This window comes from Thunnus maccoyii, chromosome 6, assembly GCF_910596095.1.
Source record: "Thunnus maccoyii chromosome 6, fThuMac1.1, whole genome shotgun sequence".
Lineage (NCBI taxonomy): Eukaryota > Metazoa > Chordata > Actinopteri > Scombriformes > Scombridae > Thunnus > Thunnus maccoyii.
The window spans coordinates 28654338-28682317 of record NC_056538.1 but is presented as its reverse complement, the minus strand read 5'-3'; the positions used below and the strand labels follow the sequence as shown (position 1 = coordinate 28682317).

The window sequence follows — 27980 nt, the reverse complement described above, 5'->3', positions numbered from 1 at the left end:
CTCGACTATTTACAACCTCTGGGGATCCGTGTGTAATTAAAAAGCGAATGGGTGATTGTGTTGAGACAATCAGCATGCCCCAGGGTTTCTTACATCCTCTGAGAAAAAGGAGGGAGACTCAGGAGGAGGAGGAGGAGGAGGAGGAGGAGGAGGAGGAGGAGGAGCAGGGTGGAAAGAACTTGAGTTGAGGAATTTGAGTCCTGTTTGAAAGAGGGGGGGAGAGGGGAAAAGAAAGAGGCAGGGGAATGTCTGGGGGAGTCTGAGAGAACCGGTAGGCAGGAGAGAGAGAGAGAGAGAGAGGCTTTGGAGGACAGAGTGCAGGAAACAGAGGGTTAAAAATACTCCCTCGGTTTCTAGAAATAGACTCGGGTTTGGACAACTTTATCAGCCGCAGAAAAGTTTGGCGCACCCAGTGCTGTGCGCTTTTTGCGTAACTGAAACTTTGGTGGACAGGACCCAGTGTTGAGATCAACCAAAACAACAGCATATAAGAGGAAAACAAGACGTTTGACGTTTTTTTTTTCTTTTTAAAAGGGAACTGAAACGACGGGATCCGCTTTGCTATTGGCTCCATCTGTGGATAATCACATTTTCAGCATCTGCCCGAGTCAGAGCAAAACTTTTTCTCTGCGCACAACTTTGAATCTTTGCGCTGCTGGGATGCGGTGATGGAGTCCGGTGATGTTTCCAAGATGACTGCTCTTCTCATGAAGCGCGTTTTCAGATGTGATCTCCTGTCAAGAAAAACCATAAACGGGTCTAAATGGTCATTATTGATCCTCACCGTCGTTTTATCCGCTTGGCCAGTAACCGCAGGCACGCTGACAGGTAAGTCAGAAGCAGCATTTATTGGAACTGTTGTTACTCAACTTAAATGCGAGGAAAAACATCGTAATGAGCAATTAGCTCAGCCAGCATTTCTGCTCCTAACTCGTTAAATTAATTTGCTCTGGGGTGGCGAGAGCAACCACAGCTGCAAGTTTGTCAACATCTGGCCAACATGAAGGAATTCACTTCACTCATAAAAAAAGCCTTTTAAAACAAGGTGAACAAAGAAAACGAATAAAAGATTAGTTTTATTGCTTCAGTCTGAGATTTTTTATCACCTCAGATCGAGATGACTTGTGTTTTGCTGATGTCGATGATTGAGAACAGCATTACTTGGCAGGTAGTCTTACTAATGTTTTGGAGTGCTGCTGTTTTCTTTCAGCGGTGTCAATAGCTGGACTGCTGAAAGGCTCTTGTTTCTCAGATCAAGTGCAGCATGAACCCCCTTCTGCTTTTTACTCTTGCTGTGAAGTTATCTAAACCAGGTATCCAGACCAAGATTCCCAACAGTCATGGCATATCCGGCATACTGTGAAGTTTTAAGAGATGTATTGCAGGCAGGGAAAGGTGGCAGAGGGGCTTAAAATAAATCCTGCTGGGAATTGAGAGAATCACAACACACAACTCACAAGCAAACAGTAGAGCAACATACATCCTGCTGTATAGGAAAATTGTTTACATTTCAGTTCCTTTTACATTAGGAATGCACGTGAGGAAACCCTGTTCATCATTCAGTAGTCCTTATCTGTTATAAAAATCAACCTGGCTGTTAAGATTTGCAATCCATTAGCTCCCGTAGCCTGTGGATGAGAACACGGAGTCCCTTTAGAGGCCTCCACCTGTCAGCTCATGTGTTTTGACCATTATGGTCACGCTGTCTATCTGGAAGCTGTACCTTTGCCCTCTGCAGATGTATGACCAGGAGGGACAGAGATTACTAGCCACTACGGTGATTTATAAGCTTAGACTGATGTTTTTCAAAGGAGAATTTTTCCTGATGTCTCAGTTCCTATTTGGATGTAGGGATGGCTGAGGTCCAGAAGTGAGGGGATGTGAAGGATGAGGAGGGGCTCGGGTGGGAGAGCCGCGGGAGGGGGGAGAAAATGCTTTGGTTTGTGAGTCAGAGCAGGTCTGACTCAGACTCAAGCAGTGAAATGATGGATGGGGTAAGGGGGCAAGAGCGGCTGAGAAAGAGTTGGGAGGGGAGGTGGCGAAATGTGTAGCGATGAATCCAAAGAATGGCATGAAAAGGGGGCTAAATGAGAGAAGGGCAAAGGCGCAGCAGTGAATGGAGGGGCTGAATTACGCGTTGCGTTAAAAAGCCAGGAAGATAAAGGAGGGCGTCAGTGGAGGATAAATGCACAGACTGTGTTGGGTATTTTTGGTATGTGCATGTCCGCTGACATTTAACATCTGAGCGTTTTCTCCGAGTGAGAGGAGTAGATATGGGGAGAAAGAGAGGAGAGGTTACAAAGAAGTGTAGGACTTCCAAGGAATTCAAGGGACATAAGGGAGGAGACGGAGTAGTTACACATAAATGAATCACTGGAGGCCACACACACACACACACATACACTGACAGGCATACACAACTTAACCTCGGCCTGCTCTCTCTGTCTACCTCTGCGTTCTCGTAAAAGGTTTACAAGCTTATTATTATATGAACGCAGTACGAAGAGTCAAAGAAAGGAAAGTCTGGGTTGTTTTTGTTCAACATGGCACTGAAAAAGAACAAAGTCACGACCGTGCAGATTTCTGAAAGAGCTCAGCCAAGCTTAAAAATAAAGGAAGGAATGACTTTTAACGCCAAAAAGCACACAGAGACAGCGAGGCGGTGAAGCAGGGACTCAGCGGGCCACTTCATTTATTGCATGCTCCCAGAACAAGCTTTTTGAATGCTGGATTGTGTATCTGCCTGTGGGTGTGTGGTTGTGTGGAATAAATGCACATTTACAAAAAAAAAATCAAGGGTATGATCTACTAATGGGTGAAATAAAATGCTGCCAAAGTGGACGTTTTACACTAGAAGTCTGTTTTTAGCAGTTGAATTATGGGTGTTTATGTGTGTTTTTCCATGAGATGGGTTGCAATGGAGTCCTCTTGGGTCAAAGTGAAGGGGTCAAAGGTTGAAGGTTGGCCATGAAACAGAATAGGAAGGCGGGTTGACAAGCTTGAGAAAATCTTTACAGGCATCAGTCAGTGAACCAAGTGTGATTTATTCTTGTTCTGAAATCTGAGAACACAAGCCAAGTTCACATATCCTTATATTATTTGATCTTTCTCCTGTTTTATCAAGAGAAGTTATTCCTTGCCTTGGCAGCTACGTGGATGCTTAGCATTTTTATTTGATGCTGTAAAAGAAAAGGAATCCTGTAGGAAAGATCCGTGCCCATCATATTTATGCATCTTGGCCGGTTTTGTGTCTTAGAGGAGATCAAAGCAAAGACCTTTCTTTTATCTTTGAGACAGCACGCATGCCTAGCCCTCAACATCATCAGGAATACCTGTTATTACTGTTGAATGTCTTAAATGTAAGAAATGTAAGACAAGGCAAAAACCAGCCAGAGAACTTTATATTCATCATATTTATAACCATCTCCATATCATTTTTTTGGATGTTGAACAGACTTGCAGACGTCTTGGCAGGCGACCTGTAGGCGTATCTTCGCTGTTAGAGAGAAAACCTGAATATGTTTAGTGTTTGTGTTGAGCTCTCTGTGCTCTGACACTGTTAGAGCAGCAGGAGCAGCCGTCCTCTAACAAGGAGCCTTTGTCCCAGTATCAGCTCTGTCCTTTTCAGGTCAGCCCTTCTATCGGTGAGGGACACAAGATAACAGGACTTGTTCAAAAGGCAGTGTAGCGGCGGATAAACTCTGGGTTTACCTGGTATTATCATATCTCACCCAAGACGAACCCGTCCAGCATAAATTAACACATTTATCAAAGCAAGCACACAAGCAAATGAAGCTTTTAGTGGTGAAACAATTAGTTGACTAATGGACAAGTCAACAGCAATTTCTTTTGTCAGTTAATCTCTCACTTATTGTATAACGGCAGTATAACATCAGATCAAGGCCATAGTATCTTATGAAAAACAGTATGCTGTAACATAAGACTTTGTTTTATTGCCTGTGTAAAACTTTATCAGGTTGTAAATGTGCGCTGTATGTTGATGATTTTATCTATCATTTCTGGTGACTCCTGCTTCATCCCTTTCTTGATCAAAGATTTGGAGTTTGAGAAGAGTCCTGCTACTGTCATCTCTTCCCTGGGCAAACCTGTCAAGATGCACTGCACCCTGAAGGGTACAGGGGGCGAGGAAGAGGACCCCCCAGATGTCCTCTGGCTGAGAGATGGCATGCCACTTCAGTATGCAGACACCAACCAGTTCCAAGTCCATACCGGCCACAACAGTTGGACGATCATGAGCACGCTCACGTAAGCAGCGGTTTTCTCTGCTTACACTAATTGGTTTTGTCAGTGCATGACATTTAATGATGATCATCATGAATGTGAAGCAGCCACACCTGGCTTAAAAATGTTACCTAGGCACCTGCTGATTGTTTATTTCCTGTTCCTCCACCTCTCAACTAGCTTAACCAGTACTGTTGCTGGATTATGTCACAATACTGTCTTCCAGTCACTGTGGAGCACTTTGAAATTAAGTCTGAAAGGAATGATAAAACCCAAGCTGCTAGTAGCTCTCGTACTGTAGCTTAATGTATTTAACAGCAGTATGATTGGATGGCAAAATGTGGAAGGAAAGTAGTCAGGGTTTGTGCTTTTATCTCCCTGTTTTATCTGTGTGGTTCTTCATGCTTGATCTTAATGAAATCTCTGAAATTGCACCTTTCTGTACACATAACAGTATTGAGAAGGTCCAGCTTCCAGACATGGGCTCCTATCGATGTGCTGTTATGTCAGAAGGTCACCAGACTTTGTCAGAGGAGGGGAGCATTCAGCTGGAGGGTGAGTTCATCTTATCTTCCTGACATATATAAAGTAAAGACCTACAAAAAATTGCTAGTTTTATATGGATGGTTAAAAGTGTATAGAGCCTGATTCAGCTCATTCTTTCTCAGGCCTACCTCACTTCTCTAAGGAGCCCCAGCACATGTCTGTGGTGGCCAACGTCTCCTTGAGTCTGCAATGTGTGGCCCACGGACCTCCGGAGCCAGTCAAGGTCATCTGGCTGCAGGACGGCGTTCCTCTAAACTCTCTGAGAGACCCGGTGGCGCTGTCACCCTCCACACTCAACCTCACAGGTGTCATTTTTCACTCTCTATTACCTCCGCACTCAACACCACATGTAGACTGCTCAGTCAGATCCATTAAAACATACGGCCTCAATCAACTCCTCGAGTGTTCCCACTTTGCACTGATGCAGCCCAATATTCTGTTTATGGTTATACTAAAAAGCAGCGCACACACACACACATTTGAAAAGCTGGAACTCATAAATGATTTAAACGTTGAATCAGTTATCAATGTTATTGATGATTTCTACCGACTGACTAAACAATGAATCGATTTCTCATCTCAGCACTCAGTCGGTCAAAGACGAAGTGGCTGTTAGCAGTTTTTGGCACCAGGTAGCAAAGTTTTTAAATTACTAGAACATTTTAATTTAATCTGTTTAGAATGGTTATAATGACGGCTTCAAAAGCTACAAAGTAACTATCCTCTATAGTTTCAAAGACTTCGAAATCCCCCCTTCTTTGGCTTACACACAACCACCAAATTACCGCCCTCCCCAGAGAGAGCTGGCTGCCTGGCGCCGTGCCAGCAGATCCATTGAGGATGTGTCTTGTGGTTGTGTGGTTGACGGGTAAAGGCAGAGCAGCATGCACAAGAGGGACTATTGGGGGGAGGAAATAGATGAGCAGAGGACATAGGGAGATAAAAGAAAGACAGAGAGAAAGGAGGAGGGTTCTGTTGTTGCTTGAATGCAAACCACAGCTGCCTGCCAGATAGCTGGCCTATGTTAAGTCCAGTAGTAGGAGGCCAGGCTGAGTCAGACGGAAGGAGGGAGAATGAGGCGGCGGCAGCGGTCGGTTGAAAGATCTGGTTTGACTCATCAGAGCTGGCTGGCTGGTGTTGACCAGGACCTGTTTGACAGTAACTTACACTCACATCTCAGGAATGGACAGCTGCTCTGGCAGACCACAGCTCCAAACCAAAGGCAAACACAAATCATCTTTCAATATGCCCATAAAGAGAAATGGCATGAAGTTCATTCAACTATTAAGGAATCGAGGGCAACACATGTCTCAGTAACTTCAAATTTGAGGTAGTTTCCACTGTGTTGAACTGTAGCCCTGTGTCTTGCATCACCCTAAACCATAGTTTTTGTCATGTATCATCATTTTACAGACTAAATGTTTATTCTATTAATCAAGAAAATGATTAGGTTAATCGTTAATAAAAAAAAATAATTGTTAGCTGTAGCCTTAAATCCATGATTATGGTCATAGTTATCCAAAGATGGTTGAATCAAGGGCAGCTGGACTTGGATGTAGATACTTGAAGATACTTGAAAATACTTGAAGATGTGTCGCTGCTCTAACTGACCAGTGGGGAATCTTGAGTATTTAACCCTTGTGGGGTCGTTATCAAGGTCATTGATACCACTTGGTTCGTCAGTGCTCCTTGCTGTTGTAAACATTATTGGAGTCACCTCGTGCCAAGTGTAAACGACAGTCGTCAGGTTTGTCACATGAGGCTAAATGTTAAATCCAATATGCTGGAGTGTAGAGACAAAACTATGAAAGTACAGTATGTCACATCTTGCTTTCTGTCCGCACTGTTGTGTCAATTAAAGGACACACCAAGCCTTGACTGTATTTCCCAGCTGACATTAACGCTGTCGGTCAATAACACTGGTATGCTCGTGCACTCAGGAGTTCTACCTAGTGACTGATTATGACATTTGCAGCTGGTCAGGGGATGTTGTGATTTGCTGATGGGGAAGGAAGGAGACAGAAGGGCCAGCGGCATAATCTCGAGATGGCCTGATGAGCAGTTCATTTACCCACACAGCCAGTGGTCATCCCTCACCCCTCCCTCCCTCCCTCCCTCCCTCCTTTTCCTCTCTCACAACCCCTCACTTCACCCGGCGAGGATTGTACCCCCTGTTCTTTTTCCGGCCGCAACACAATGGAGGCATGGTGCCGTCGGCGCAGAGCAACACACTGCGTAATTCTGTGCGTGTCTCAGTTTGTGGCTGATTGACAATGTTGGTGTGTTAGATAACAGTGATAAAACTTGAATGTCACATGTTTCAGTATGTGTGTGAGTGTGAGTGAGTGTGAGTAAGCCTATGTTGTGGAATGTTTCGAGTGTGTGAGCATGCTGTGAGTCACTTTGTGAGAGGACTCATTCTCTGCTGAATGTCAGTGTCTGTCACAGTGATTTGCCCCCTTCAGAGGAGCCCCAGCCTCTTGAAGGCAACAGCTCAGCCTTTTTTTTACACCTGGAACTCTTTTTGTTCTCAAAACTACACTGCACAAAATGTTCAACTTCAAATCTTTTTTTCATTATCAGCAAGCTGCAGGCATGAACAACAACAACCCATTAGACTTTGAATATGTAGGTTAAAGATGCTTAAGTTGAAGAACGATTCTTGGGTGGTTGATATTAAGTTAGTCTCCCTATTAAAGATGGAATTTGTGTAATATTGTCTAAAAATGCAATATAGACATCATGATAACATATAACATTGTTTTAACAGTATTTCAATGACTATATTTCAGTTTGGAGCAGGTCTTTATTACTATCTAGTGAAATATAATGTTTTAAACGCTGTTGAAGCAACAGTTGAATGTAACCAAGATGCCAAATTTAGTGTTAACCCAGTTGTCTTTTGACTTGCAAATTACCAAATCAGTGCTTACTGTGCATGCATGTGTTGATTATTTTAAATCAGATTCGTCTTCTACATCAGTATGAAGACAAATGTTGATACAGCTAGGAAAATATATAGATCAAGACTTCACAGTGATGTGTATCTGTAAAAAATCAGATAAAACTATCACTGGTTTTATTTTGACAAAACTTGGAGGGATTATACATGCTTGCGCAAACATTAAAAGGTTCCACGTGTAGTATTTTTGCTGACAGTGGTGCTATGATAAAAAGTCAAAGCTTTTAAATTGAGCGTGATAAGTCAGAAACACTGGGAGCAGTTTTAACAAGAATGTTTGGGATTTACCTTTAAGAGACTGCCAGTCTGATGTTGATGAAATGTGGTGGAAAGATGCTTGGCACTGATTATTGCAAGGTGGACCTGCATCATTTCTGGCAGACATGTTTTATTTGTTTGAGCTAGACTAACAGTAACGACCTGCTGAAACCGATCGTTTTACCTTGCACACCGGTCTCTTCAAAATGTATTCTTGCATCAACAAGCAAATACTAACCCCCATAACTAATCATGGTACTGTTGACAAAGCGATCACGTTCCCTTATGGAAACTATTACCCTCCCACTATTCTCACTTCAGCTCGAACTTTCACACCGTTTCTCACGTTAACATTATATCCAACTCAGCATGCTGAGCAAGGATTTCTGGATTTAGAAGACCCCCAGATGTTCCCTCTTCACACGTACATGTCGTTTCATATTTCCGTCCAGGTTTGAACAGGACCAGCACCTTTTCTTGTGAGGCCCATAATCGCAAGGGTGTTGCCACCTCTGGATCTGGTACCATCACTGGTAGGTGTCATACTGTGGAAGCCCTCTTTGTTCAGTTTGGGTATGTTTTGAGTGTTTGGAGTTATGTTAATTGCCCACTTTCTTTCTTTCTTTAGTTCTCCCATCCCCACCTCAGAATCTGAAAGCTGTGGACATCACTCAGACCTCTCTCCATTTGTCATGGCAGCCTGGTTTCGGAGGCGACTACACTATAATCCGTTGCTCTGTTCAGGTGAGATAACTGTGAGAGGAGAATACGACAACTAGTTGAGAAAATAAGCCTGGAAAAATCACTGCAACTGTTTGACCTGCATGTTAAACAAACACATCAGTCTTCTGCTATTTGCTCGACTCTGATTTCCGCAGACCAGAGCCTTACCTTTTTTGCGAGCCCAATTTTAAAGAAAAGAGAGCTTGCTTTTCTTTTCTTCTCTTAACTCATCCTCTACCCCTCCCTGCTTTATTCGTGTACCAGTGGATCAGGTTTCACTCTGGGAAAGTGGCCTCCTGGACTAATCTTATGTAGCACCGCTCCCTCCCTCGCTCGCTCTCTCCGTCGGAGTCTCTCTGCCACTATCCTGCTCTCTGGCCGTTGCAACTCGTAGCAGAGAGGAGGCACATTTTCTCCTGGAGAAGCGGAGCAGTACAGCACCACCCCTAAACGTCTGGTTCTAATAAAGCTGCCCCTCATACCTCTTGCTGCTCTTGCCCCCCCCTCCCCTCCCCTCCTCTCCCCTCCAATCCCCTCACCCCTCCCTCACCCTCACAGAGGAACAAGGCGAGGGGCCGGCTTCAGCAGAATGGGGCAAAAATCTGAATTTAACGGTTCATTGTGTGGCGAAGAGAAACATGAAAAAGGCTACAGTGCGGAGAGCAGAAAGATGTTACTGTGCTCCACAAATGGAAGAAAGAATGAAAGAACAAAAGGAAGAAATGGAGAGAGAGAGAGAGAAAGTCAGTTAAAGAAAACAGGAAAAGGCAGTGACAGCAGGTATTGTGGGTCTGAGCCATGCGAGGGGAATGCAGGCTGAAGTGTGACTCAGGGCTGAGCTGTACAATTAGATTTAACGCACTTGTTTACAGGCCGGACGGTGATTCATCGAGTCAGGGATGACTATCTGGTTCTCTTTTTTCATACACACACATTCATACACACTCCTCATTCATACAACTTAATACTCCTTGGAATCAGAACTCACGCCGTAAAGAGAAATCTCTCGACTACTACTGTTACTCACGCAGCTTTTGAATATAGTAAAATTCATTGTCAAAGCAGCGCAAAACATCATCTGCTCACACACACACACACAAACACCTAATCTGTTTGTGTAGCAGCTCATTTATTTTTTTAGGTTCATTAAGTTCATTAAGTTTTCAGCTCAGACTGTAAGCCCGTCCTGTGAAGTGCAGTCCATAGCCTGCAGGAGCCGCATGATAATGAGCGATGTAGCGGAGGACAATGATTCAAACCGGCAAACTTTCATGTGGGTTTAAAAGATTGTTGCAGTGAAGCATTTTTCCAGCCTTGTGTTCCTCTTTAAATGTGTTTACCACAGAGAGTTTTTGCAGAGACAGCAGCTTTCTGCCCGTGATTTTTGGTTGAGTTCTGCTTTCAGTGCACCTTGCTGAGTCTGGATCATGTTCAAAACAGCAAGGATGCAGTTTTACACCATTTCTGGAAATTAACACTTAATAACCCCCTCCCCCAACCACCGTCACACACGTAGTCCAACCTCCTATTTTTTCTTCCACATTACCTCATATCCAGTATTATCAGTCACTGCATAAAGGGTCATAAGGAAAATGAAGGTTTGTAAGTGTAGAAATAGGAATTATATGTTTTTTTTGCTTTCGTCTTGACATATGAATGGTAAATTATTAATGATCCTCACCTATTATCTATCGTGTAAACCTACTTTAAAACATTTAAAGCTGCTACATATAATATTTACAAAAAAGTAACGTCTGCAGACCAACTCAAATCCACAAATTAATTTTGATAATAAGAATTATGTCAGATACGTTGATATTAGTCAAATATGGATTTCCAATATTCACATATATTGACATATAATATTAACCACCTGTTTTCAACACTGATTTAATTGTTTTATTGTGTAATTAAAATATTAAAGTATTGATAATTAATAACACTTCAATTCAAAATGAGAGGCAATTTGAGGCAAGTGAGTTTGCAAACAGAAGTACACACATAAAAATCATCAAAATATAAATATGACATCACAACTGATAAACATGTTGGAGTCTATATCTCCATCCATCTCCATCACTTCACAGGTTTTAGTTAAGTTTGCACACAATAACAGAGTCCTCTTCCTGTTTGGGCCATAAAGCAATAAAACAGATCACTCACCAAATCTGACCTCATAATCTGAAATCTGATGTAAAAGCAGGTCGACGCTGCAAATCTTCTTCACAATAGTTTCATTTTATATTTATGTATCAAAATGAATTGTAAAAAATATATATAATACAACACATTTAAGTTTATTATCTGAATGTTCCAGGCTAAACATTCGGGTGAGACCTTCACGGCAGGCCCGGATAAGATGATCCACAACCAAAATGTGAACATCCCACCGGCCACGCACGTCATCGGGGACCTGGAGCCCCACAGCCGCTACGCTGTCAGGGTGGCCTGTCACAGCAGCCAGGGCCCGTCTGAGTGGTCGGACTGGCTGGAGCTACGCACATTAGAAGGAGGTGAGAGGCTTCCAAGTGAAGAGACGTTTGTTTTCAATGTGCACGTCTTGTTCCTGTGTGTGTGTGCGTGTGTGTGTGTGCCTCAATTTAAACAAGACAAGTCCAAGTCAAGTTTCAGGTCTTGTTTCAGGTGAAGTCTCAGGTCTGCATTTGCACATTTGTATTCCAAAGTTGTTTTAGTGTTTTTTACATACATGAGACAAGTCCCTTCCTGCAACTTTTTTATTGTTATGAGAAGTCAAAACTGTGACTTACTTGACTCAATATTAACTTTTTTAACATTTTTTGCCTATGCAGTGGTTTAAGGTTGTGAGTATTTGGCATTTTAATCTTGTATTGCAGCTTAATCTAATGATTTCTAATGCCCTGGGTTGTTTGTTTGATTGCTGTCCTGCATAGAATTCATAAACCCCCAAAAGACACCTGCAGTAGTCACAGTCATGCTCACTTTTTGACAGCTTAATGTAAGAAGGTGAAATGCCTAAAGGGGAATTCCTTACTATCAGGGGGCTCTTAATGGCTTTTTAAAAGTGTTTATCTCAAGAATCATGATTCTGATTCATGAGTCTTCACTGCTGTTGTGATTGTGCAAACTGTTTTTCAGCTTGACTTCTTCAGAACCCTCTGTATGATAACAAGGAGTCATCGAATCAAGTTACAGTGCACTGTTAGTCATAATAGTCCTTCCTGTGCTGCTTTAACTTAATCTGTGTTTATGAAGAATACCAGACACGAGTCACTGTGCCCCTGTGAACCCAGTTTCGAATGTAAACTCTTGAGGTAGAAGGCGGACTGGTATTGAAGAGACAGGGTAGGGTGGAGACAGAGACAGGGGAAAAAGGAGGGAGGGCGGACGTTAAATTCTCCTGAAAGGCCTCAGTTAGGATCGCAGCACTCTATCCAAACTGTAATGCTAGGCTGCTGTGTGTTTGAGTTTAAACTGAGGTGGGATTTTCCATGCCAGCTCATGCTGTCTCTATCCCTGGATGAATAGCAGTGGAAAGAGCGTAAGAGGAGAGATATGCCATGGGAGGAATGATGGGGGCTTTCCATAATGGAAGCTACTTATAATCTAAAAACACTTCAATGCAGCATTTCTCATAAACAGAAAAAGGGAGAAGTAGAACTCCTTAAAAAGCCGCCGTAATGAAGAAGGACAAAAAGTGGTTTTGAGATACGTTGCCTACGGATAGGATTTTCAACTTTCAGTTCTTTATTTTAAAAAGTTGTAGGTAGCTCTGTTTCGTTTCTCTGGGAAAAAAAAACTCCTGTTTTGCCAAATTGTACAATTTCCCTTTGGACAATATTGTTCCACTTTTGCTCTGGCAGCTCTCTCTGCACTTGTCCTAATGAGTCAGAAGATGAAAAAAAAAAAAGGATAAGATTCAGCCGGTGGTCAAAGATAGTTCAGGAGGTACTGAAAGGTCAAAAGGAGTGAGAGAGTGAAGAGGAGAGGTAGACTACTGACAGCTCAGCCAGATTTTCCATGTCTCTCTGTGGTTTAAGTGCTGAAGACTGGGACAAAACTCCCAAAAGGTCTTATTGTTTAGATCTTTCTGCTCCATTTGTTTCTCATTAATAAATTGTGCAATTATGTGCTGCACTACAAATGTCATCCTGGCACAGACATCCCCATTTGCTGCTCCTCTGTCTCCTCCCTAATTCTTACGTTGTTCACTTTTTTACACTCTTCTCCTGCCAGCTCTTTTTCTTCTCATTCATCCTCCATTTCCTTCGAGTAGACCGAGCTATTCTCTTCTTCCCTCATTTTCTCGCAATAGTCTTTTCCATCCTCGAATCCTAAAAACACTATTGAGGAATTTATTTCCTGCATCTCCAAACAAGTAGAACAACTTTTTTTTTTTTTTTTCTGAATCCAGTCTTTCAGCTTCCCTGCTTCATCTTTCTTTTACCCCCTTTTTTTTTTGACCTCAGATGACCTGTGATTTCTCCCTCCAGAGCACACAGCAAGGCACTGTGGGAAAAACAAAAAGAAAAGAAGTGGGTTGATGGTGGGAGTAAGCAAGGAATGGATGGAAGAGCAGGGAAACGGGGGAAGGGGGCGCTTTGAGAAAACACTCATTTTGCTATTTTCCCAAAGCCCACTATTTTCCCCGGAGGATGAGAGAATAGAGAAGCAAGGGGGTGGGGGGGTGGGGGCCTGGTCGGTGGGAGAGGAAGCGAAACGACCCATGTCACCCTCCTAATCCGAAAGCTGCAATGAGATTATGTTCTACATACCCGTTCTGTAAATGCCGTTTCCTTTCACATCCTGAAATAACTCCAGAAATGCATCGATCCAAAACAAACAACCAACCAAACAAAATGATCAACATTTGACAGGCTCACACCGCGTTTTAACATAGTTTGTTATACTGAAAAGGCAACAAAGAGACTCCTGTCCTGGTTCCCTCTGCACATCTGTTTCATCACATCTGTTTGTACCCCTAAAATAAAATTAATGCTGAATTGCAGAACACTCAAACTTACTGCTCTGATGAAAGTGACTCATGACTACGTGGCAGCACACAGACAAATGTGTCACATTTGATCTGGTTTAATAGGCGTGTCACATTTGATCCAGTTTAATAGACCTACTACTGTCAGCAAATTGCAACCACAATCATTAAACAATCCCATTCGCCGAGGACGGACAACAGTCTGTTCCACCATAAAAATTGAAACAACTTGGATGTCCTGAACATTTTTGATGACACTAATATTTATGCTCCGACTGATCTTGGAAACATGTTTCCTGTATAGTGCTGAATTTGTTTTCATTTATGGGGGAACAGACTCCGGATCTCAGGGCTCATGACTCAATTTTTGGCTTGAGGATGACCCTTTTCCATCCATGTGTTGACCCACGCAGAGACTGAGAGGACAAGATGTAGCCTACAGAGAGAAACTGAGGGTAACTGCCCTGCCTTCAAACCGTGTTTAAATGCTTCTTAGCGTGGTTATGTGACACTGCTTCATAAATAGCAGCACACAACAGGATGTGAAACAGTAGTCTGCCATGGGTGCAGATGTTAACCTCTGCTGTTGTGAACTAATTGTGTCTCAGAAGTGTTTGTTTCTCAGCCTCTTGCCAAGCCTGCGCTGCTTTCATGTGGAAGACCTTGTAGTTTCTGCATTTCAGAAAAACGATACCAGCACACATCTCGTTTTTTGGTTTTCCTTTTGAAACTTCCCAAAAATCTCTCGCAACTGGAGTGTTTTTTCTTCCACAAAGTTTTTACGTCAACGGTTACCATCTCCGTTCGCTTGAACTCGTAGCTGCATGAAAAGAGAGGCATTACCACGGAGAGGGCAGCGAGGGAGAAGAAAACTTGGAAAGAGGGAGATGTAATCATGTAGAACGGGAGGCAGGGAGAAAGAAAGAAAATGAGGAGGAGGGGAGGGGAAGTGAGAAAGCAAGCAGCCAGGCAATAAGGAAGTGGAGAGAGAGGCAGAAAGACTAATGGATGACGGAGTATAGGTGGAGACGAACTGCTGGAACGAACTTGACTTGGAGGTTGTTTTTGTTGCTGCTGGCAGGCAGAACGGGGACCACATGTGGAAACAATCACCCGCCAAACGCTTCCTGATAACATCATCCATAGGCTAGGCCATGTTTCCCAAACTCACACTGACTTTTGTGTGTGTGTGTGTGTGTGTGTGTGTGTGTGTATGTGCGTGTTTGTGTGTGTGTGTGTGTGTGTGTGTGTGTTAGTGTAGGCGTGTGATGGTGTCCAGCTAGTTTGTGTGACTTTGTAAGCCTTAACTCAAACGCCCACAAAGGAAATAAGCAGTGTCGTCTCCTTGCGAAAAGGTTCTTGGATTTATGTGCTATACAGAGCATTAATAACAACACACACACACACACACACACACACACACACACACACACACACACACACACACACACACATTCCTCACACTATTTCTAGCATGTTATTTAACTAGGTTTTTTTCTCCACTGGGTATTTCTGCTGCCAGCAGCCTTTTTCACTCTCTACTCCAGAAGGCCAGGAAAGAAAAGGGCAGGGTCCAGAGAATAAAAGAAAAAAATAGGGATCGACTGCCGAGACTGGACAGTGTGAAGGAAGGAGAAACAGGCCTCAGCACGTATCCATCTGTGTTTCCCCCAACCATGCTGAGACAGACAGAGTGCAGTGGCTTCTGAACCCAGCTAATCGCCCCTGTCTGTTGTGCCCTTAGGTTGCCATTTTTTTGTCCTAATAAAGCTGAATTCTCCACATTCTCTGACATCTTCCCTTTCCAGCTGTTGTAGTTATCCACACCCTCAAGGCTCCAGGCTGTCAAAACAACACACGCCTGGCTAACTCCCAGCCCACTGGCCCCTGGCCACCGGGCTCACAGTCGGAGCACTGCCGGCTCCTCATTCATACCCAAAATCTTTTGACACATACGCCGCCGCACCCTGAAGCTACATGCTTACCAAACTTTACAGCAACTCAACAAGTAATAAGTCACGTAGCTGTGTGAAAAGTGAAATGCCTTCAATTTCAAGTTGTTTTTTTTTTTTTTTGTTCTTCTAGTGCCAGAAAACCCACCAGTTAACGTCACAGCGGTGCTAAATGAGACAGAGGTGCTACTTGCGTGGGAGGGGCCTCCAGGGAAGCTGAATGGAGAGCTACAGGGCTACATGGTGGAATACAGCACACCGTCCACACAGCAGGTCAGTCCGGGACACTCACAGCAAAACACACTGTGAGGTTGCCATGGTTTCTAACCTTGTTCATGTAATTTGGATTAATACTGACAAATATCCATTCAGCTCGATACTGACAGTCTCCCTCTTTTCTTTTGTTGACAGTTTGTTGTGGATACTGGATTGGTCACAGAGCTTTCAATCAATCTGTCCGTCCCTTTGTCCAATGTGTCTTTTCGAGTGTGTGCCTATACAGGGGCGGGGCAAGGACCCTGGACCCCCACACAGACTCTGACGCTTGTTGCTCCCGGTGAGTGACAAGAAGATGGAAAATAATATTCTCTTCTAGGGGTTAAATCTTAAAATGGATGATTTCTGAAGTAGATTACTTAAGATTCATTCAATCCATTATTTTTTTTGAGGAACCTCCAGAACTGCCATTTCATTGTTTACAAAAACAGTAATTTTGCAAGCAATAGTTAGATTTTGTCTTACAACTTCAGTTTTTCCAAAAGTTGTTTCATTTAATTCTTCAAGCATGAAAGTGTCATTATAGGTTTCACAAAAATAAGACGTTTTTCTCCTGAAAGTCACAATATTGACCTTGGTTCTGCTTTTTTTTTTCACTCTCACAGAAATGGAGGAATTTAGAGGTGAGTAATAACCAGCGTTCACATGCAAACCTACACACACGCTCTGCTATGACCTCTCAGAGTGGCACAAAATGACACAGTGACAGTGGAAGTGAGCTCACAGTGGGGGTTTTTTTTTCCAGCACAGGACTTCTCTTTCTTATTCTCAGTCATCATGAGCCTGAGAGTTCCTTCCTGTGTATCGCAGAAAAAAAAAGGAAGGAAGAGAAAAAAGAGAAAAAGAGGATCTCAGAGAGACGGGGAAAGGGGAAGAGGGGTGTGGGGGTGAATGAGGAGACGCATCATAAATATTTATAACAGGCAGGAACAGTGTAGCATCTTTGTTTGCTTAGTCTAATAGAGCTAGACAGACAATTCAAACAACAAGAATGGGAGATAAAAAGAGAAGAAGAGGCAGAGAAAGTCGGGGGAGGATGAGTGTGAATGGGAGGAAAAGTTGAAAACAATGGTAGGGTTTTAGCAGTAGCTTGTGGGTTTGCTGCAATTAAATTTAATGTGAGCGATGAGGGACACCAAGATAAAGTAGATGTTTTAAGAACGAGAGGAAAAAAGCATTTATAGTAAGAGTAGAAATGAGCTCAATAGTCCTCGAAGGCAGGACTGATGTCACTTCATTGATTTGACCAGTTGAAACATATTTTCACATGATTATGTAAAAATGGAAGTAGATGCAAGGCACCACAAAAGTGACATAAAGCAGTAATAGGCTATCTGATGAGTAAATCTGAATAAATCAATAAATAATACAGCTGTAGATATTTCTTTACCTTTAATTAATAAGTCAAATCACAACTTAATTGCTGTTTTTGTCCCTGTTCATGTGCCTTCCCTCAGGTCTGTCATCGCCTCCAGCCTTTTCCTGGCACTGGTGGTACGTGGTGATGGCCATCGCCGGTGCTGTGTCCATAGCTGTGCTCATGGCTGTTTACGTGGCCAAGCTGCGGCGCAAGGAGACGCGCTTCGGGTGCGTAGGCTGTTAATGCTCCTCGTGGGTGAAAGGGAGGGGACTCGATAGCTGTGCCAAAACCAAAAAGCTACAGTATTTTTTTTTTTTTTTTAAAGCTCCTGCGTCACTTCTGCATGCATTCTGTAGCATTTGGATGAGTTAGAAGACATCTGTTTTGAAAGACCAACAGTCCGTGTTATGAATTATGGAGCAATGCCATGCTTTCAGCTGTGTTTACACATCTGTTTGAGCGACCTCTCGCTGTGTTTTACCCTGTTTTGAATGATGTGTGTATGCTCTTCACAGAGAGGCGTTCGAGCCCATGATGGAGAGCGGGGAGCTGGTGGTCAGGTACCGCGCTCGCCGCACCTACAGCCGCAGGACTACAGAGGCAACATGTGAGTTCCTCTCTCTCTCTGCCTCTGCATGATCTTCAGAAACATGACACTTTACGCTTGACTTTGCCAGCGCTGACTGTCCCTACAGCGGTAAGAGAGTAAGAGCAAGTGTGTCTCTCAGCATGCCCAAACGGGCCTCTGTCCCCAGGATAGATAGCAATACAAAAAAGCTGCATAATAGCATCTCCTCTCATGCCCTGGGCCTGGATCCAACAGTTCAGATGAAGGAAATCTCTAATGACACACAATGACAGCTCTATACTTCACATTTCAAGCAAGGATGCACGTCCTCAGTTTGTTTTTGTTGATCAAAGGCAAGAACATGAACAACTAAGGGTTAAGTCATTTTTCCTGCAGCTGTGAAAACAGCCCTGGAGTGTTCAGTCAGCTGACTTACTCCACAACAACACTGTGCCCCTTATACTTAATAACGTAATCTTTCTATAATCATATCAGTTAGATGTACAGCAAATCCATGAAGTTATGCTCTGTGCTCTCAGGCGTAAACAGCAGAGTGAAGTTTGGCTTGAGTACAGTTTAGTCATCTTGCTGAGAGAGCGAAGGAAGGAGATGGGGCGGGGAAGGTGGAATCAAGATAACAACATATTGGGGAGGCCAAACATGTGGGAAAAGGGATACAATTACATCACGGAGAGAGTGTCATGACAAACCTCTGCAAGGGATTATTTCAAACTTAAGCAAGCTGTAACAACAGATGATGAGTTATTCAACTGTTCTGACCGGAGTGAGGAGATCATTTGACCTTCAGGGAGCAAAGTCAGAGTTTCAAGTCTCGTCCAGTTGGAGCGACAACCTCGTACCAGTGGAACATAAAGCATTAGATTGCAGTTGTCTGTGTGCTATCACCAGTCAGCAGCCCCTGTGAATCCTCCTGATTACAGACAGAGATACGCACCTGTAAACACAGCGTACAGACTCAAATTTCACACAGCTGGGTCACATTCAAGTCCTGACATTGTCCCTGGTGTACGCTCAATATTTGTGTAGACCTCATACACAAGTCTCAGCTTGCCACAGCCACAAAGAGGCCAGGGGAGAGGCAAAAACTAGAGCGAAAAAGCGAAAAAAAGAAAGAAAAAAAAAAAAAAGACCCTTTTTCATTCACTGAGTAAAATGAGATGAGCCAAGAGAAAGAGATGTGGAGATAATGTGTTCTGGAAGTGAATGGGGGAATGAAGGAAGGGCCAGATTGGAGGGATTTGGGCGGGATTTATGCTGCTAATGTTGACCAGTAATTCTGGCCAATTCTCAGGACGAATCCGAACCCTGGGGCTTCTGTTATTGCATGCGTTGGCTAATAGCTGGTCACGCTAGCTTATGTTGGGACATGCCTGTGGACTGAGCACATCATTGTCCGACGCGTGGCAGATTGATGGTGTAGCAGCATCTGGAGGGGAATCTTCAAACATGTCATTGCCCTGCCATATCCCGGCCCAGATGTAAAAACAGAGCTAATGTCTGTAGCGAAGGCCGCTCGCCACCGTACAGCTCAGTGACAGCCAGCAGGTTGAGGCGACTCAGAAATGTTTAAACCAGTTTAATACCTCTGACCTCATCTCCCCCCCACCCCAATCTGCTCCCTGAAGGATCACATGGTCATGTTTCTCACACCTGAAAAATGGCCTGAAAGGACAAAGCAGCTCCATTACAGATACATGCGTAGCGGACTGAAAGAGTTTTGTGTATGTTTGAAAAAGGACAGGAAAAAAACAATAGATTCTAAAATATGTTTTCTATTAATACAGCTTTAAATGCTTTAATGTTAGAACTCTAAATTTTATTATTTTCACATTAACAAAAAGAAGAAAACTAAAAAGATTTAATGCATTTTTTGTATTGTGTTGAGTTTTACCAGAAAATGGATTGTGTCATTCCACTGACAGTCTTGTTTTCATTCTGATTTAAATCTGGCAGTGTTTATTAACACATTGTTTTTGGCTCTATGTTGGGTATTGTGGTTTTGGAAAAGCAAGGGCGTCCGCTTGGTACAATCTGTCTGTTTTTCTCTCTTTTCAATGTTCTTCATTAAAGTTCAAACACCATTGAAATTCCTTATTTTTTCCTCCTCAGTGAACAGCTTGGGCATCAGTGATGAGCTGAAGCAAAAGCTCCAAGATGTGATGGTGGACAGACATAAACTAACCCTTGGGAAAACCCTGGGAGAAGGTAGGTTTTTTTTTTGTGTCAGTCTCATTTCTGGGACAGCCTGAAGTTAATATGTAGAGTATCAGTTAAGACGCAGGGAGTGCCTGACAAACAGCAAAGAAAAAGGCTTTTGTGAACACTTTTGTATCAAGGTTGGTACACAGTCAGGACTTATCTACCGGAGCTTTCTTTCCACTTATCTCCAGTAATTCCCGTCTGACGCTAATGGCTTTTGACCTTGAACAGTTTACAGTGTGATAACTTTATAGCTCTGTACTCCGTAATGTCGGGAGACTAACAACCCTTCACTAATAAATGAGACATTTAATTTTGTGGCATCTTAAACTTGGTGTTTATGTTTTAATTTCTTTCTTCAGGCGAGTTCGGCTCTGTGATGGAAGGGTTGCTGACTCAGGAGGAGTCGGTTCTCAAAGTTGCTGTCAAGACTATGAAGAGTAAGTAGACAGTTAAAGTACTCAGCAGTGACCACAATGAATCCCTTCATTTTGGGAACACAAGCCATTTAACACACAGCCCCCAGGGTCAGAAATTAATGGGTGTTTGGGGGCAAAAATCTCAGTTTTTGATCAGAAAACAGACAAAGATGCAATTTGTAATATTGGCAGAAGAAAGATTTGAGCCCACATAAACCATAGTGCCAAAGTAAAGACAATTGTGTAAAAACCCCCAAAAGTTCAGGGGGAAAAGATGATTTTTTTTAGATTTGGGAAAAACAGCACCACCCTCTTCAGTGAGACATTCTGCGAGTCTCAAGCTGTGGCAAAGAAGTTAAAACAAACTTAGTGGTTATAACTGCTAGCATGAATTAATAGATAGTTTAATATATCCATGTGCCAAAACGCCCTCTGAAATAAAGGCTTATTTCTTACCCTGGCTATACGTTACCCACTGAGCTATACAAAACCACAGGGCCTCACCTCTGTACTGTCTCCTCTCCAGTTGCCATCTGTACCCGCTCAGAGATGGAAGATTTTCTCCGCGAAGCTGCCTGTATGAAGGAGTTTGACCACCCTAATGTCATGAGGCTTCTAGGTGAGTTAAGATTCATACCTCTTGGCGAGTCAAGGGTGGGCTCATCCAAGACATTTTTTCTCACTTATCCCTAGTTTCTCTGTCCTGATTTTGAAATATACATCTCAGAATTTTCTGCCTGAAACAATGGGGATTAATAAACTTAACAGCAATGGGTCTTTCCATAAACAGCATCTCAGTTATTCAGGATAATTCACAAACCTCACTATCAACTGTTTTCTTTGGACCTACTTTCTACCAGAGAAATAGTCCCAATGAAACTTGTTTACTGCATTTTTTTGTAGATTATCCAAAGTCACAGGAACATTGTTTTTGGAAAGACAAGCTGCTTTTGAATTTTGTAGCAGAGGCCAAAACATTAAGATGTGTGTCTCTCTTGGAGAAGGATATCTCAAAACCTGGGCAAAGAAAACCAAAACTTACCTGTAGTGGCCAAAAACCACTACAGGTAAATGAAGTTCAAGTTTTTTTTAACATTTGGGATTATGAGTACAATTTTGTTAACCTCTGAATGTACAGAGCATGTGTGAAGTCTATGTGTACAACATTAAACCGAGGTGTTTTTACAGGTGTGTGTCTGCAGACTGTGGAGAGTGAAGGTTACCCCTCCCCTGTGGTCATCCTACCTTATATGAAACACGGAGACCTGCACAGTTATCTGCTATACTCAAGGCTGGGAGACTGTCCTGTGGTTAGTTTGATTGCAAATAATGAGTCAGCAACACACACATGTGAACACTCAGTCACTTACGCATATTCAAACATACACTCCACACAATTTAACAACTTAATGGGTTCAGGGTTTAGAAGTTCACATTAATGTCTGTCAGCAAAACGGGATCCAAAGGTCAAATAGATGTAAAGTATTTGTTACAGTCAGTCCCAAACCACACCTCTTTGGCAGCACGTACACTCTGAGATCATGAAAACACAAGATATGTGTACGTTGTTGCTATCTGCAGCTTTACTTATTAATGGATGAAGTGTTTTTTGGAATAGAGAAGTGCTATAAGCAGTGAGTCTCTGAAGAGCCGGATTGAGAAACACAAGCCTAATCAAAACAAGATTCCCTACAAAATGTTGAAACATCCATGCGTTCGGCAAACATTCAAGAAACACAGTGGTGTTGAACCCTATCCTTCCCACAGGAGTAGGCTGTTAGTATCTGGAGCAGAGAGCACTCAGTTCAGATTGATTACAGGTCATTACAGAGATAGGCTGTAGTGCCCTCTACTGTTCCAAAAATACATGTCAGCCGCGGTGGATGTGTGTATAAACCCTTTTTCCCTCTGTGTTGTCCTACAGTACCTCCCGTCTCAAATGTTGGTAAAGTTCATGACGGATATTGCCCGGGGAATGGAATACCTCAGCAATAAGAACTTCATCCACAGAGACCTTGCTGCTCGCAACTGCATGTAAGCACAATATCTGCTTCCGTTTTTTTACTCTCTCAGTTCCTTTATGGGTTCTTGCTTGGTCTATCTCTTTCCTTTTTTGATCTTCTGTGGAAAGGCGTCTTCAGCCTTTAAAAAAAAAGTAAAATTCTTAAAGAGCAAGAGACTGAGCTCAAAGCAGAGAGGAAGCCCAAAAGAATCAAAAGCTAATCAAAGGACAGTCTCTCAAGGGCAACAATAGATAATTTAATATACAATGCATAATTTTTTATAAGATGATCATATGTTTTGCATATTAAGTCTTAATAGCTGTCAAATATATGTAGTGGCTCAAAAAAGTGCAAAAAGTAAATATTTAAGTGCAAGTTCCTCACAGCTGTACATACATACAGCACTTCAGCAAATGTACTTTGTTGCTTTCCACCACTTCTTGAATGCTCCTTTTCTGCCAAAAACAGCTCTTTAACACTGGTCTCTCTGTCTCAGGCTGAATGAGAATATGAACGTATGTGTGGCCGACTTTGGCCTCTCCAAGAAGATCTACAACGGAGACTACTACAGGCAGGGACGGATCTCCAAGATGCCTGTCAAATGGATCGCCATCGAAAGCTTGGCTGACCGCGTCTACACCACAAAGAGTGATGTGGTTAGTTCACCTCCTATGTGCTTGTGTCAGTGTGCGTGTGTGTGTGTACTTGTATTTGTCCCATTTTGGGGACACAAATCTGTTCACCTACCATCTGGGGTCCTAAAAGGCTGGTCCCCACAAGGTTCACCATTTATTGTAGGCTTCAACATCTGTCTGTTTAGTATCAAAACACTTGATAGGACTTGGAATATGTTTCTAAAAGATTCGTAGTTTTCCTTAAGCACAGCAAACGGCAGCTTTGGTTATCCTGAATTCAGTCCATTACAATAGATTCTTCCAGAGGTGATAAATCAGTACCAAAGAATCCAAAGAAACTTTTTAAAGCTCTGCTGCATCATAATCCACTTCTCTATTTCACTAATTATATTATTTTCAGCTTCATGTTTTCAAGCTTTTGGAGTGTATTTGTGTATTTTAGTCTATTTTATCCACATTTTGGCACAACTGAGCGTTGAGAACTTATTGAGCAGATGGACACAAAGTAGAGAGGAAAATTATGCTGCAGGAGTGGTTTGAGAAGTTTTTCTCTCAGTGTTAACTATTAGATTTGATCTGTTCTAAGAAATAACTGTGCAAACCTCTTACAGCCACCTTTCATGTCTACTGGGGGTGAGTGTTTGGTAGTAAAAAGCCTTACCCTAATTTTAAAGGGATATGTATGAGATATTAACTGTAACAGCTGGTATATCACTACTTGTATGTTGGTGGGGCCCTGGTGTTCAAGTGTTAAAAAGTTGAACATTCTTTAGTAGCTCGTGGATAAAGGGGGATTCTCGGAAAGCTTAGACACACATAGCAGTTTTATTTCCATTGGCAGTGTTTGAGCAGCGCAGATTCCTGTTTGAGTAGTGTGGCAAGGTGTGTAAAACCTAAAGGAATTAAAATTCCTGAAACCTTCCCCTCTCTCCCTCTCTCTCACTTCGTCCTTCTCTCTCTCTCTCTCTTAGTGGTCGTTCGGAGTCACCATGTGGGAGATCGCCACGCGGGGCCAGACGCCGTACCCTGGGGTTGAAAACAGTGAGATTTATGATTATTTGAGACAGGGTAACCGTCTCAAACAGCCTCCAGACTGTCTGGACAGCATGTGAGTGTCTGCTCCTTCACTGCACATTCCTCACAAAATACACTCAGCTAATGATGAAGTACCTTCTCTCGTGATCAGAAAACCCCTTTTTTTTCTATGAAGCAATCACGGCTAATGGCTAAACAGTTCCAGTCTATCTGCTTTTCAATAGGCTGAGATGGCACTTTGAATATTTTCCAAGTTTCTTAAAGATTCTTTGATAAACACGCCTTCACTAAAGCATTTATATATAAATAGATATCCTCCATTTGGAAAGCTGGAACCCTGTATCAAATCAAAAAACACTTATCTAAATTGTTAAGTAACATTTTGGAAAGCAGCTTATCTCTTGATTTTTATGTAATGCATTATTTTATAGGCACCATCATTTCTGAAGAACATCCCAGAAAAATTCTGAGTTTGTATTTAATGATAAAATAGTTAAATAGAAAATAGAAGAGATAGAATTTGTAAGATGAATTTCATATAAAATTTGTTGTTTGTTGTTCTTAATAATTATCACTCCTAATAACCTGAAAAACTGACAGATCTATTTAAGTCAAAGTAAAAATTAATCAATCATTTTGTTAAGTTTGTGAGTCCTTTCCAGCAATTGTCCTAAGGATTTTACACAACATACTGTACATATCTGTTTATTTCCAGTCAATTACTGGGAAACTATGGGAAATGTAAAAGGAAGTTTTACTGTTTTTCACATACTTTAACAATGTGTAAACATTAATTAAACAATTAACATGTCATTGTTCTCTCCAGCTATGCCCTGATGTTCTCCTGCTGGCTGCTGAGCCCAAAGGATCGTCCATCTTTTGAGTCCCTGCGCTGCGAGCTGGAAAAAGCCCTTGAGGATCTGCCAGACACCCAGGATCCAGACGAAATCTTGTATGTCAACATGGATGAGTCCTCCATGGAGCTTGGGGCTGTCGGAGGCCGTGACCCCATTGGAGGGCCGTCCCCTCTCTGCCTGAAGGGCCTGGACTCTGTGACCACAGTGGAGGTCCACCACCCCAACCGCTACGTCCTCTGTCCACAACATGAAACCAACCGTGCCCTCTCTGACTCCCTGGAGAGTCTGGACATGCCGGTGTCATCCTCCACGGCCACGCTGCCTCTACAACCATCCTGCCGCTCCACTCCCAACCCCACCCCAGCTCCGACCCCGACTGTAGAGCTGCTGGACGACAGGGAAGCGTCCAGGAAAATGCCCTGGCAGTGATGGTTTCACTCTTACAAAATGACAAGACTGGTCACTGCCAAAGTGCGCCGTCCTCTCACCCCAGTCAGAGAACTAGATCCAGCCTGTTCCTACTGACTTTAAGAAACCTAATGTGCCCATGTAAATACTTTGCACAAATACACTCATACACACACACCCGAAGGCATTCCAAGGAAGTGAAGGATTGGGGTTATTTCCTTTGTCAAGCCCCCCCCTCTTCTAAAATGAGCACATTTCCAAGTAAGTGTAATGTGTGATTGCTGTACCAGGAGGAAGACTGTTACCAGTGGATTTAGGGCACAGATACTGCAGCACAATCAGAGAAAATAAATTCCCACTTGTTACAGCAATAACATGCCACCTCTTACCCCAACCATCTGTTTGCAGCAGAGTGACCTCCTCCACACGATTAAGCTAAAAAAAAATAAATAAATAAAAAGGTCTCCGCGAAACCAGCTCACACACTGCCAGATATACAACTGAATAAACTCAGGAGCTTGAACTTTCCAGTGAAGGAAATAAGTAAGCGCTAACATGGAGGACTCACCAACTGAAGAAACAGAAACCTCACCCATCACTTGATCCAAACTTACTCGAGGCCTGGTGGGAGAGACAGGAAGAAGCAGCAGTGTCTCTTTCCCTGAACTAATCATCTGGTGAAGACAACTGGCTTGCTTTAAGGCTACGTTACAGGTTCATGAGGGACAGAAAGAAGATTTTTGGGCTAAAATAACCATTATTACTGTTGTTTGGTGAAATCAAAGTCCTTTTTGGCTTTTATTTAGTTGAAATCTTGCTTTTGAAGGGTGTCATAACTTTGAGGATGGTAGAATTTTCTCTCCTCATAGAAAAACTTTAATTTAAGTTCACCATACCTGAAGTATTTTACCTGTTAGCAATTGAATAAAATAGTGAATTTTAAAAACAGAACCAAAATTTTACAAAGAAAATGAAAATCTGCTGCAGGCTTCAGAGACTCTTTGTGTAGCTGTTTTTTCTTTTTTCTTCTTGCTTATTCGTTTAAAACCTACAGTAGTTTTGTATAAAAGCCTAATGTAGCTCTAACAAGGCCCTGCATCTTCTCCAGGGGTATTACTGCTGGTAGTGCATCAAGCACCGTGAGCCATTTACAGTTCACACGAGGCACTCTTTCCTCACTGACAGGCGAGGCACCTGTGCAAGTCCTGATTCATCTTTGACATAACTCAGGAACCTGAGACTGTTCAACAGGGACAGAGGTGCTGGTCAAATCAAGAGGGTACTAATAATCAGAGGAAGGCGGACAGACTGAGGGTAGGTACGGGCATGACGGAGTTACCCAAAGCAAATGGCAGGATAAGCTCCTCACCTTTGCTTTTGGCTCAAGCACAGTGTTATTACACAATTTGTAATTTTTGTATGCTGATTTTTTGTATTTCTACAACTTTGCACTAATGTTTTTATATCAATGTATGTTTGTTTATAGTTTGTGTATCTTTTATGCTTTTTAAATGACTTTCTGTACATTCTGAGTCATCCTTTAGACGCCTCTCATGAAATCTGTTCCCATGTAACAATTTCCGTATTCATAAAGGCAAGACAACATGGTCTGTGAAAGCATTACAAGGGCGTTTAATTCCATTCGATGGAGTGTTTTCCATAAATGAGCAAAGACTGGTAGACTGGGAAATATGACTAACCTCGTTATCTTACATCATCCTGCCACTCTTATTCTGAGATATTTTTGTTTCTTGAGGTTAAGCTCTGTAAATAGAAGTCTGTTACCAGCAGAGTCAAGTAGGAGACAGAAAACAGTAACTGAAAACTAAATGGGAGTGAAGATCATCCACTCCTCCGCTTTGAGGAAGTTCACCAGCTGCAACTTTGCATCATGCATGCACTTATTTATATATACAGTATATATATATTTGCTTTAGTTCATAATTTTATCATTGGAATGGACGTGACCATATTCCAACACACATTTTGGGAGAACAAAATTTGTTTAGATGAGTTGCAGTGTTTTTCAGTTGTATACATCCATGGTACTTATATATAAAACAGTATACAAGTGTACATTTCTTGCAATACGTTTGGTACTGTATCTGAATTGTTTGTGAACCACACAAAGTGGTGATGAGACTGAGGCACTGGTCTAATTTGGTCTATACCAACATCTCACCAATTTGAATGCAGGTACACTTACTGTATTATACTGTGTTTGCTACCTTTTGGTTTTGAACAAAAAGAAGAAAAAAATAATCTGTTCTTCCAAACAGATTCAAGCATGAGCTGAAATTTCTTCTTTGTGATTACATTCAGTTTAAATCTCAGAATTTCATAACTTTACCAAGTGCCTTCAGAGAGCCAGTATTTTTACATTACAGTAGATTTGTGTGTGTTGTAATTCTCCTGGTGTGTTGAATTGGGAGAGGACTGTATAACTGCCTTTATTTTGTCACTGTCATGATTTGTAAACAAATTTTTATACAATACCTACAGTATTTTGTATAAGAAATAAATCTGTTAATTCTTGAAAGAGCT

General features: G+C 42.3%; 1 protein-coding gene across 1 annotated transcript; it reads left to right on the top strand.

The window, feature by feature from the left end:
• The first annotated feature begins 225 nt into the window (after positions 1–225).
• Positions 226–27975, top strand: LOC121899214 (tyrosine-protein kinase receptor UFO). Its single transcript, XM_042414877.1, has 20 exons — positions 226–828; positions 4056–4266; positions 4697–4797; positions 4911–5093; positions 8461–8541; positions 8637–8752; positions 11049–11244; positions 15789–15928; positions 16067–16211; positions 16537–16554; positions 17389–17518; positions 17807–17898; positions 19990–20085; positions 20442–20519; positions 21025–21117; positions 21687–21808; positions 22423–22532; positions 22998–23157; positions 24108–24244; positions 24998–27975. Exons 1-20 carry the CDS (start codon positions 669–671, stop codon positions 25455–25457), a joined length of 2829 nt encoding a protein of 942 aa, XP_042270811.1. The 5' UTR covers positions 226–668; the 3' UTR covers positions 25458–27975.
• The last annotated feature ends 5 nt before the right edge of the window (positions 27976–27980 follow it).